The sequence below is a fragment of the Phaenicophaeus curvirostris genome, chromosome 17 (assembly GCF_032191515.1).
Source record: "Phaenicophaeus curvirostris isolate KB17595 chromosome 17, BPBGC_Pcur_1.0, whole genome shotgun sequence".
NCBI lineage: Eukaryota > Metazoa > Chordata > Aves > Cuculiformes > Cuculidae > Phaenicophaeus > Phaenicophaeus curvirostris.
This window is the reverse complement of record NC_091408.1, coordinates 8,918,897-8,931,715: the sequence shown is the minus strand read 5'-3', so window position 1 is coordinate 8,931,715 and position 12,819 is coordinate 8,918,897. Positions and strand designations below refer to the sequence as shown.

General features: G+C 49.8%; 2 protein-coding genes across 2 annotated transcripts in view; one reads left to right on the top strand and one right to left on the bottom strand.

Moving 5' to 3' along the window:
* Positions 1–12,819, top strand: part of YDJC (YdjC chitooligosaccharide deacetylase homolog) — a 50,301-nt gene that overhangs the window by 15,297 nt on the left and 22,185 nt on the right. The window lies entirely within an intron of this gene.
* Positions 6,991–11,594, bottom strand: SDF2L1 (stromal cell derived factor 2 like 1). The gene is made up of 3 exons (XM_069870698.1): positions 11,413–11,594; positions 9,958–10,154; positions 6,991–8,047 (listed from the first exon to the last, which is right to left on the bottom strand). Exons 1-3 carry the CDS (start codon positions 11,579–11,581, stop codon positions 7,769–7,771), a joined length of 645 nt encoding a protein of 214 aa, XP_069726799.1. The 5' UTR covers positions 11,582–11,594; the 3' UTR covers positions 6,991–7,768.

Below are 12,819 nucleotides of genomic sequence, written 5' to 3'. Positions count from 1 at the left end.
GGCGAGGCGAAGGGGACAGCCACCAAAACCGCTTCTCGACACAGGCGTCTCGAAATATTTTTATTAACTTAGGGGCACGCAATAAAAGGTGGGGGAAGACACGCAGCAAGACCCTGTTCAGTAAGTGTTGCTCGGGCTGTTCATTCAAATACATTCCGATGAATTCTGCCTAAAATAGCCCTGAAATCCAAGCACATCCTTCTCTACAAAGCCCCTGATGCACACACGCACCAGCCTGGAGGGAGCCGGGCGCTGCTCCGCCGGGCACCCCGGTGGGTCCCGGGGGCCGAGAAGGGCTGCGCGGTGTCCCGGGACAGGGGGCTGCTCCCGGCCTCCACCTCCTGTTTGGGGGGTTCCCGGCCCCTGCTGCCTTCGGGGGACAGGGTAGCCGAGGCCATTTAGCCTGCGGGCAGGTCCCCCAGCCCGCCTGCTGCCCACCCGGCACCGCTTACAGAGAGGCAATGAGAACCGGTAGTTTTCCCTCCGGGAGGGACAGAGAATCACTGACACGTTGCTTGGGATCACCCAGTTCTGCTACCAGGAACCGAGCCCGGGGCATCAGTCCCAGTCCTGTACCTTAAGCACAGCTCCATTTACTCCTAACAAAAGATCCCTCGACCTTAGCCAACACTTTATTAGGATGGATCTTTTTCACGGTTAAGCGTTAAGCCTTTCAGTACGAACCATGGTGTCTCAGAGTGCACAACAGGTAATAATTTTCCTTCCATTTCTTAAGGCACCAGAGATAAGTCAGTATGATCTAGTGTCAAGGTGGTTTTCTGGCAAGAAGGATCTAGACTGGACAACTTGCCTATGGAGAAGAGTGCAGAAAACAGTCTGGAAGGAAAGGAGCCGGTCTACGTTACTTTTTTTCTCCTTAAAAAGCACCTTTATAATATAGTGTCCCGCTGGGCACCAGCCTTCTCAGCATCCCTTCCCGGTGGGAGCTGCCGGTGCTGCCAGCCCGGGGCTCGCTGCGGGACGGTCCGAGGTTGCCGGGGTCTCCTCCGCCGGCCAACTCGCCTCGTAGGGCCCCACCACGCGTGACCCTGCCCCACGCAGCCCCCGTCCCACCACCGCCTCCAGCTCTGCGCCCCTGCCCTGCTGGGCACCGCCGGGCTCGGGAACCCTCGTTCCCGGTCACCGACCGCGTATTTACGTTGTCCCGAGATCGCCCACGTGTAGGAGCACCCCCCTCCCCGCTTTCTCGACCCTCCCCATCCCTCCCGTGCTGCCGGAAAGGCCGCCGGCCGGGCTCGCCCCCTGGCAGGGCTCTCGGTGGCTGTGGGAGGGGTAGTAAAACCTGTGCGGTGAAACTCCTAGTCTCGGGGAGGTGGGGGGCTGTTCAAGGCTTGGCTTTGCTTCCCACCGCAGCTCTCCGGAGGAGGTGTCCCTTCCACACCAGCTGCGACTTCAAAAAAAAAAAAAAAATCACCGTTACCCTTTCCTTTTTGGGTAAGGAGGAAGGAAGTCTCTTTCTCCAGTGCAGAATTTATACCCTAAGGAACAAACGCATCTGTTCTGGACAGACCGGTCATCCCCCGTGCCGAGCATCCCTCCTGTCCCCCGCGCCGGCTCCAGTGCAGGAACGGCACATTCCCTAAGGGACGCCACGAAGCAATTTTATCCCCAGAGCCGCGACCGGGAGGCTCCGAGGCTGCTGTGGAGGCACTGCTGGGACTTGTTAGCGGGGTTTCAGTTAAGCGCTCAGAGTAAACAACCTACAAACCCACGAGGGAAACCAGCGGCTACGTAGGGAGACAGAGATTTAGAGATTTTAGCATTTTAAGTTATTTTGCCCCGGAGGCTGAAATCTCTAAGCTTGACTGAGAACCTCTCCGACTGCCGTGCGTTTGTGCTGTTTAGGAGACGCAGCGCGACACCAGTGGGGTTTGCGGTGCGGTTCCAGAGAAGGTTGCCCGCAGCCCCGGTGCGGTGATGCGTTCGCCTGGAGAGAGGGAACAGATGGGGCTCCCCTGGGTGCAATCTCGGGAGAAAACTCGCACCATGCGCTTCCCGATGTCTGTTTTGGCCGCGCGGGTTTAATGTTATCACAGCCGGGTTTTGGCGACGGGAGCACAAGCACACACGACACGATCCCGGTGTAAGACGCTGCTGGCGCGAATCACGAGCCTTCCCGGTTTGAATAAGCGAGGAGGGCACAAGAGGAGCAGAACGGTGATTAAACACGCCCTATATAGTTACTTCATCACAGTCGCGTGCCCATCCTAAACAGCTACCGAGTTGTAGATCGCTTCGCAGTAGGGTGGGAACTGCTGAAGGTGCACTAAGGCGTGTTCCCTCGCAGTGCCAGCAGCCGGACAGCCCTACAGCACCACAGGTAGAGCCTCCACCAGCACGGAGCCCTCCGGAGCTCCTGGATGCGGGACAAGCGCTCAGAGCATCCGCTACCCGCTCGTGCGCCCCTGGCTCCCTCTCCCGGGCAGGTACCGGCGCGCTGCCGGGCTTCCTCGGCACTGCTCTCCCGGACAACCCCGGCCCAGAGCTCTCCGTTTGCAGCTTTTTGGGCTCTGGAGCTGCTGAGCGGAGGCAGCAGAGGAATCGACATGCGAGCCCCGCTCTCCGCCGGGTACAGGGCATCCCCGTTCCTGGGTGTCAGTCCTGCCGTGGGCAAAGCAGCCCCGCGCCGGCCAGGACCATCCGATCCCCCCCCTTCCCGTACCGTGCCTGCTCTCCCCGGCGCTCCTGCGGGGCTCCGGTACGGGCTGGCAGCGGCGGGGGGGCTCGGGGCTGCGCACACGAGGCGGGTCCTCCCCGCACCCCTCCCCGCTGCAGCAGGCGAGGTTGGATAAAGAGGCGACGATCGTCCCCGGCGGAGAAGGCAGGAGCCGTGGATAAGAGGAGAGCGAGAAGGAGAAGTGGGTTTTGGAGGAAGCCTCCTGCCATCAATCCGAGAAGGGCCGTTAGCAGGGTCTGGCTCGCAAATACCGGTACCCGGGACGGTAAAGGGCTCCTATTCGAAATCATCTTTCCGCTAGAAATGAAGAAATAGCGGCTGATGCCGAGAGACCGCAGTTACGCTGCCGGGCGGATTTGCAGAAAACCTCGCGTTCACCTGGCAAATGAGGCAGCCCTGGGCAGCAGCCCCCGTTCCGCGGGGAGAAGCCGCGGGGCGCAGCCTCCCAGTGCCGCCTCGGCGAGAGACGGCGGCTCCCCCGGCAAAGCGAATCCACGGCGGGTGCAGGGGAAGCGGTGCAGGAGAGAGCCGGGTTAATGACGCTAGGAACAAGGGGTGCTCGGGTAAGTACCCTGGCTGCAAACAGACCGCCTGCTCTTAGCTTGTGCTGTCGAGATCCCGCAAGATGCAAAGGGACGGGATTGTTGTAAACGATGGGAGAAGAAAAAGCTCTCCCTGTGTTTAACGATCCTTTTGTGTCTTTTCTCCCTCCACTGAGCGGAAACGGGTATTTAATTTTATGATACATTTAATTGCCTTAAATGTCTACTGTAAGCAAACAGACTTCAGACTTGGCCGCACTTTATCGATCCTATAGAAAGATAGCATACAGAAACGCCTAGAGCGCCGCTTTATAGCCTGCGCCAGGGTTTTAAACTTCCCTTTCAAACACCCGAGCAGTACCTGGCGGGGCAGCGCGCACCCTACGCGAGCGCATTAGTCCTACAGCGGCCGAGGAAGGCGGGGAGGCCGGTGCGTTTGCTTCCCCCGAGGAGCGTGGGTTTGCGGGCGCTGCCGGACCCGCGAGGCTGCCACGGGCACCCGATGCTCGGGGAGCGCAGGCGGAGGAGCAGCGCTGACTAGCGGCCACCCGGTGCTCCCGGTCCCACCAGCCCCGCCGCCCGGGATCCCGCCGCTCCCGGCTCCAAGACCGAGATGAGGAGAAAGATACGCCCGTCCCCTCTTCTCCCTGCTGGCATTTCTGCCTCTACAGGGTCTCTACAGCTCATCTGGAGGGCTGTCTCCTAGGATTTAAATCCGTCGCCTTGATTTAAAGGAGCAGAAACCGAACAGCCAGCCCAGCCCGTCCAGCCCACGGGGACCCGGCGGGGAGGGAGGGGCTGAGGAGGCACCGGCACATCATCATCACCACCGCGATGTCCTCGTTCTGTGCTCAGTGAGATTCGAATTACAACAGGCTCACCCCAGACACCCCCGTTTTCAGCACAGCGCACACCTCTGCTACGCAGTAGCCCCAGATCCAAGTCCAACCTCAACAGTCCTCCAGCCACGCAAAGCCAGCACTTGCACATTACTTTTATAGTTAAAAAAGCATAGAGGAACTAATTAGCCAGCGTGATAGCTTGCACACATCCTGATTAATTGGTAATGTGTTTCATGAGGTTTTGGTACCCTCGAGATGCCATAAAGCTTCCAACAATTCTAGCCCTAATGAAGCAGGTTACCATTTTCCCAAAGGACTGCAGACAGCAGAATCCCTCACAAACCAGCAGCTCAAATCCACACCAGAACTGTCACTGTGAACCAGACACTAATTTAGAATAAGAGTAAAGGGTTTTTATCATCAGTTTAAAAAGCTTCAGGAAAGGAAGAGTAAAAATGGTTGTAGACACAAGGCACACCTGCCTCAAATTAAGGAAATCTGTCTAAGGAAATCTGTTATTTTACATTGACCTACATCTACACACATGTAGAATACAGTATTTGACAGCTTTTTCAAAGCAGAGAGTTTGAAGTAGGTAGATTGTCTTTAGCAATTATTCCCACCGACAACTATAAATAAGGATCTTTCTGCTCTTTTCCCAAGAGCCGTTTTAATTTATTAAAGAACGAGTAAAAACACCTCAAAGAGTTCTGGTAATAGTAGTAAGCAAGAAATTGGAAAGCACCTGTCAGTTATTAGAAAGAATTATTTTCTGCTAGGATCACAAGCCAAAATAAATAGCTTTTACTTAACCTTGAAGTGTGCAGAGAATTCTGACAAGAGGTGTTAGAAAATTTAGATTATCACCTTAAAATAAAAGGAAAGAAAGAAGTAAAACTCTCATATCTACATCTCTCAGTATTTCCTATTTTACCCAGGAGTCCCAACATTGTTAGGCAGATGATACAAGTCACCTGGAAAAGAAACAACAACAAACCTTAACAATATAAAAACTGGGATTCTCCAAGTCTCTACTCCTCAGCTGTGCACTCAGCAGCGACTGAAAGGTTTAATTGTAAGCAGCCAAAGTAAAAAAGAACACCTGAATCAGATTCCGAAATCTCAGTATTTCGGTTCAAAGCATAGAACATCACTTTAAACAGACAGCAATGCAAGTCTTGTAGATCCAGAAGTTATACAGAAAGGAAAGCACATCAACACTTCACAGGCAATTATTTTTCACAGCTATAAGCTTCTGCACTTCCCACATTAACACACTGCTTTTGCAGCCTGGATTTAGCCTGCTTAGTACTATATCAGCCCTTTCCAAAGTAAGATGTACTTCTGGTGGCCTATTTTAGAGTCCTTCAGCAGACCTTTCATAGTAATAAAAATCAGAAAACCCCCCCAAACATTGTGTATAAAACACAAGTGAAAAATTAAGGCCAAGTGACTTTTTACACTTTGGTCAGAATCCAAAGTGACAAACTCAGTTCACAGGAATACTTAAATAAGGCATCCATGGATACATGTTGGGGGAAGCTTGGCTCTTCAGGAACAGAAAGTACAGCTGTTCAAAACTGAGATCATGCTGGAAAATAAGTAATAAAAACTGAAAGCCACTTCTTTCTCAGCCTCAGCAAACCAGTTTGGCTCAAGACCAGAACAGAAAGATGAAGGTCTTTTGAAATCCCACTCAACCATAATAATAAGACTGATAAAAACCTTTGCTCAGGACAGAAACAAACAGTGTGTAGGGACAGACTAAAAGCCACACGGCTCTCCCCTTCTCAGCCAACTCAGTATTCCACAGGAACATGAACACCATGCCACGGGGTTTAGGGATAAAGCATTTAGCTTGTAGTGACAGAAAGCTCACTATTGAACCTATTTCTTCCTCTGCAAAAGCTACTATTCTTTGTGTGTTTACTCATATGCCAACTTCAAAAGAAAAGCCCTTCTTTTTAATAAAGGAAAATTCAGCTTGTTTATGCAAGTTTGTTTTGGTTTTAAGTAGTTATCCTTTATAGCTACAACTTCACTACCAACTAGTCAGGAATATCAGCAAACCCTAAACATTCATCACAAAAAAAGTTTACTTTAATACAAAAGAGCAAAAGCCAGTCTACTTACTTTCCAAAATGCTCATAATCCTTAAATATTCACATGCAACCAAGATTCACAGAAAAAGTCTTACCTTTTTCTTCAAAGCAGTCACCATGTTCCACAGGTCCCTTGCTCCAGAGGGCATGGGGGATCAGCACTAGTAGTAAGCTCTTAGACAAACCCTGAAGCTAGTCAGGACAGCACAACTGCAGGAGGTGTCACAGAGTACAAAGTGCAGATCAACAAGTGTATTTATAAAGTAAAACTGTGATTGCCTGTTGCATCTTCTCAACACAACACTTCAACACTGCAGCATGTGACTGGAGCTGCAAAAGCAGCCAATCAGTTCACTGCTTCTCTCACTGATAACTAATTAAGACCCTAATCAGTAAACTATTACACATGTAGACAAGAACACCTGAATTTTCTGACTTTTCACACTTGTTTTGTGAGCTGTACCGTTTAAAGCAAACAGGAAGTGATTGGTACTTTGAATTTTAACCAGTGCTTCCAGTAACAGTGTTTAAGAAATACATTTGAGAATCAGTTTTTTTTTCTCTTCACAGAGGGAGAGGAACACAGAAATTCATAACTTGTTCAGTGAAGATTCCTTGCTGGCACTGCAGAACACACCATCCTGTCAAAAACCTGGGACCAAACCATGTCTAAGATTCCTTTTTCTCTTCTTCTGATTCACACGACCCACCCCCACAAGTGTATATGCCCTGCTATTTATTCACTGAGATTCTCATACTGATCTTGCAAAGTGACATCCAAGTACAATATAAGTCAAATTCAACCGTTCCTTCACACCACACAGAATTTTATAGAATTCTAGTATCAACTAAACAAACAACAGCTGTCTGCACCAGTTCACAGAGCAGAGCAGTCTCACCATTTGACAATGAGCAGTATTGTCATTAACAGAAAATCCAAACTTCCTGGAGAAAATGAATACATTAAAACTTTGTTTTCTTACTCCAACATACACACTACTTCCAACTCTTCCAATACAGTACACAATGAAATTCATCAGAGACACTGAAAGCAATTTTCAAACGGATCACATTTCTTTTCCAGAAGGCTGAATAACCAACTTCAAGCCATTGAAGACATCATATTTGAGAACTACTTTTCCCTTTCTAGACTTATCCATCTCCTCATTACAACATTCTCACACTAAGAAGTAGAAATCAGTTTCCAAATATTTAATTAGAATTGGAACAAGACTACAAAATACAAAGTTTTATTGTACTCAGGACTACGGAAATGTATTACTTCAGTTTTTCCATTTCCCTTGAATTTGAGAAATAGTAATAAGCAAAACAAATGACAACGAAAACTAACAGATGTATGAACTGATTTCACCAATTAAGCTTGAAAATTCAGAAAGGATTCTGCCAAATAAATGTCAATGGTTAAACCTGGCAGATGCCATTCCCCACAGAAGTGCCACATTCTTAATTCCCTTCAGTAATGGAGAAAGTCAGTCACTTGGGCAAGGGAGGACTTATAAGAGACCAAGGATTAGCATCTCCGAACATTGGAGTAAGCGGAAGCATTTTGGATCCTCTGTCAATTCAGAGCTCATCGTGTTTCGCAGGGTCCATACTGGGTTTGATGAAGACTCCTTCCATTGCTTTCCAATAGTTGTGATGATTAGCAGTAGGCATGCCGTGAACTTCCCGCTGGCCTCTAATGGGATGGCCATACTGTTCCCCCGTTATTGAAAGGAACACCTCAGTTCCTACGTGCTTGAAGCGCACTGCATCCTCCCGCTCCCAGTAAGTCCCACTGCATTGCACAATCCATATATCGAGGTCATCTCCTTCGCCATCATCACCAAAGGCACTTACTTCCTGTTAGAGACACAAACCTCCTGAGGTGAGAATGCAAGCAGACACCTCCGATACGCACACAAATACATCAACCACAGCCAGCAGAGTTTAAAGGCAGGATGGAGAGGAAAGAAAAATTGTTATTGCATTACTTTGTCAGCAGTTACCAAGTCCAGAAGCAGCAATGCTCTACCACTACAATCTGAACACAAAGCACCAGCAGACCCCAACACACATCACAGACAAAATGAAAGAGGACTTAAGCACAGAGATCAGAACAAGCCTTCCAAGAAAGAAGCAAACGAAACAACACTAACGCTGATGCAAGTCTGTATATCATTCAGCTCTGTAGTGTCACTATCTTCATAGCTGCTGTTCAAACATGGTTTTTCACCGTGTGTTTTTACAACAAAGTCCCAACAATTTAGTTTACTAAATAATCACATTCCTTTCTTATTATACTAAGCTTACAATCAGATCAACAACTATTTTGATTTACACTTTCTTCAGAGAGATAGCTAGCTCTTAAGAAAAAAAAAGAAAAGAAAAAAAGACCATTAAAGCAAATTAATTCCTGCTAAAACAAAAGTTAGAGATTAGATTTCATTGCACAAAAAAAAAAAAGGTCAAGCAATCCCAGAAATTGGACAGGCTAAGCTCCAACTGTTTAGGACTCTAGACAGCCATCAATTCTTAAAAATCCGATAATGAGAAATGATGAACAACTTGAAAACAGAAAGGCAACAATTTGTACCCAGCACCCTAAAATTTTAGGATCATGTTAATTCAAATATATATAGTCCAAAAAGTGTGACAGACAACGTACTGATTGAAAATCCAGCTTCTGTTAAGAATATGAAGTAAAGTTTGTGTTCATAGCTAGATCATATTTCAGTAACATCGTAAATCACTGTGCTGTCAATCTCCAGGAAGCCCTGCAAATTTTCCTTTTACTTGGATACTCCGCAAACATGTAGCAAAATGAAAGAAACATAACAGCTGATGAACATTTTTACATTAATGACAACATTATACAAGTAGTCTAAACTGACAAATGAAAACTGGAGGAAGGTTTTTGAAACAGCTCTTTAAATAATTCTGAAATGCTATTTTTCCATCACTTCTTTTGTTTTAGAAACCAGATCATCTAGATACCCTACACAAAACTGGACCTTTATGTTTCATAGCCACTTGATTCATGGTAAAAGACAAACCTGTTTCAGAAAAAGTTAGGTCTTCCAGCTTTGGATGTAATGACCCATCTACAGAGTCTGAAAGAAGACTAAAATGACTACTAATGACAAACATCCAACAAGTTTGCATTAATTATTTTAAGAGATTATTTTCAATCTCAGAGAAGCATTTGTGCAAGGACAAGACTGGGACCCAAACAAACTCTTCCAATTATAAACAAAATGATAAATAAATACAATTGTGAGAGCAGATTATTTTTTTCTTGTCGAAGGAGGACAGATAAATAATAATAGTTAACTAAAACAAGAATAGTGAGGTGACTGAGACTAACAGACTGGATCACCAAGAAACGTGGATATAGGAATGCCTGGTGTTACAACACAGGATTAGAGGCCTTTATCCAGAGAAACCTTCCCAACAGTGAGAGAGGCGCTTAGTCTCCTACACCCTGCAAACGCTAAATGTTTCTGAACAGTCTTCCCAGTAGCAGTGATCAGAATAATAAAACCACTATGAAATATTGATACTGATACACATCAAATTTTACCTCTGTCAAGGACTACTGATGTTATTCCAAGATGCAGAGAAGCATATACTTGAACTCTGGACACACACAGACACACTGTTTTGGACAGGTGGTACCCAAGCCTGACTCTTCAAAAACGTGAGAAACTCTAGAGATTGTTGTCAGTAGCAGCCACTATTCATGCAAAAGCGTAAGAGTTAAAATGACTCACTTGGTTACTGGAGAGTGGTGATGGGAAGTGATGAGTGTGTAGATTTTTTCCTGTGTTAACGTGGGTAAGTCGTATAGCTTGGCCACACTTCACCGGTGTCCCACGCTGGCAACTGCCATCTGTCTTCCCACGAATCCGCCAGTAACTGTTAGCATCATCTGAAGCTTCGACTCCTGTCACTGACTGTTGCCCGCTTCCTGTTTGAATAGAATTAAACGGCAGGAGACTGAACCCACTTCCTCAGCTCAAAAAGCCCTGAAAAAAACCTAAAGAAATGTGCTTTAATGTTCTCATGCCTTTGTGTGTAAGAGACGTTTAATTCTCAGAGTTTACTGACCGCAATGGGAATGCAGGTAGCAAACAATCTTTCAGACTGAAGAAGTTAAACACAGCACGTGTTATTTGATGCAAACTGTCAAAGTTCACGGTGAACGCAAGAGAAAAAAAATCAGATTCGTAATGGATACTAACTCGTACCATCATACCTTCCACAAAAATACTACTAAGTTCTCTGCATTACCACACAAACCAGCACCCTCGCTGCCAGAACAGCCACTGGGAAGGTACTACTGAGGCCCTAGATACAGAACAGGGCTCATCACAGGGATGAGGGCAAAGCATCCCTGTCACACCCCAACTCCAGGATGCACAGTGCACAGCTGCAGTATCCTCCTGTACCCTAGACTACCACATCCTCCCCTCCCTGTCAGCCTACCAGTCCTCTAGTGCACCCTACAACCCCACCCCAGCTTGCTGCTCCCTCTGAACCAGGGGCACGAAACTCAGCAACTTCTAACTCCCTCCTCCTTCCCTGCCCCCCTCACTGCCTGTGCCACCTGTCAGATCCCGGCTTCCTGCATTGCCCTTCCTCCTGCCACTTCCTTACTCTCCTTACAGCCACTTCCCTGCCCCCCTCACAGCCTGCCCAGTACTCAAGGACATGGTTTAGTGGCAGATAGGAATGGCAGGACTTCATGACCTAACAGGTCCTTTCCAGCCTAGTGACTCTGATTTCCCTGCCCCTCCAGATCACTGTCCCCTCACAACCTGCCCTCTATTTCCCTGCTCTCTCACACCCTGCCCCCATTTCCCTGCCCCTCAGTCTGCCCCCCATTTCCCTGCCACTCACACCCTGTTCCCCATTTTCATTTCCCTGCTCCCTCACAGCCTGCCCCCCATTTCCCTGCCCCTCACAGCCTGCCCCCCATTTCCCTCACAGCCTGCCCCCCATTTCCCTGCCCCTCACAGCCTGCCCCTCATTTCCGTGCCCCCCATTTCCCTGCCCCTCACACCCTGTCCCCCCTTTCCCTGCTCCCTCACAGCCTGTACCCTAGATCCCTGCCCCTCACACCTTGTCCCCCATTTCCCTGCCCCTCACAGCCTGTACCCTAGATCCCTGCCCCTCACAGACTATCCCCCCTTTCCCCGCCCCCCCGGTTCCCCGCCCCCGCTCACCGGAGCCGTACTTGACCTCGTGCGAGTGGAGCCGCACGCTGTGGCGGGTGTTGAGGAGCTTGAGCACGGAGCCGCAGGTCACGGCCGCGGGGGCCGCCTCCCTGCCGCGGCAGAGCCCGCGCAGCAGCGCCAGGAGCAGCAGCGGGAGGAGGCTCCCGCCGCCCCGCATCGCGCCCCGCGCCCCCTCCCTCCGCCGCCGCCCGCAGCGCTCCCGCTCCGCCCGCCCCCCCCGAGAGCGATCCCGGCCAATCACCGCGCGGGCTCCGCTCCTCCGCGCGCTCTCATTGGGCCACGGCGCGAGTGACGTCACCGGGCGAGCCCCCAGCGGGAGGCGCTCATTGGGCCGCGGGGCAGAGCCGGCCAATCACAGCGGGCGGCGTGGCGGCTCCCTCCCCCCCCGGCTCCCCCGGCCCCTCCCCCTGCTGGGCGGCCCTGGGAGCCCCGCGGGTCCCTTCCCCGGGCTGGGGGAGGCACCGCTAACGGGGCTCGTTCTGCTCCTCTCGCTGGGAGTCTCTGCTTGATGAGAACTGGCCTGTGGCTTTAAATGGGAGGGCGGGAAGATGGAGGTTAGACATTAGGAAGAAATTCTTGGCCCAGGTTGCCCAGAGCAGTGGTGGCTGCCCCATCCCTGGAGCTGTTGGAGGCCAGCTTGGATGGGCCTTTGCGTAGCCTGATCCAGTGAGGTGTCCCTGCTCCCGCCTTCTAACCCAAACCATTCTATGGTTCTATCTCAGAGGGCAAGTAAGCTGGGTTTCATTGAATCACTAAGGTTGGAAAAGACCTCCAGGATCATCCAGTACAACCATCAGCCCAACGTTGCTCTTGGCCCACTAAGCCATGTGGCAAAGTCTACACATTTTTTGAAGGCCTTCAGGGATGGGGGCTCCACCTCTTCCCAGGGCAGCCTCTTCCAGCGGCCTTCCAGTACCTGAAGGGGCTACAAGAAAGCTGGGGAGAGACTGTTCACAAAGGCTTGTGGTGACAGGACCAGGGGCAATGGGTATAAACTGGAGAGGGGCAGATTTAGACTAGACATAAGGAGGAATTTCTTCACCATGAGAGCGATGAGGCCCTGGCACAGGTTGCCCAGAGCAGTGGTGGCTGCCCCATCCCTGGAGGTGTTCCAGGCCAGGTTAGATGGGCCTTGGGCAGCCTGGGCCAGTGGTATGTCCCTGCCCATCGCAGGGTGTTGGAACTGGGTGATCTTTAAGGTCCTTTCCAACCCAAACTATTCTATGATTCACCACTCTTTTAGTAAAAGAAATTTTTACTGATATCCAATCTACCCCCCACCCCCCCCAGCCTCTAGTCCCATCCCTTGTTACTTGGGAGAAGAGGCCAGCACCCACCTCGCTACAACCTCCTTTCAGGTAGTCATAGAGATCAAGGAGGTCTCCCCTTAGCCTC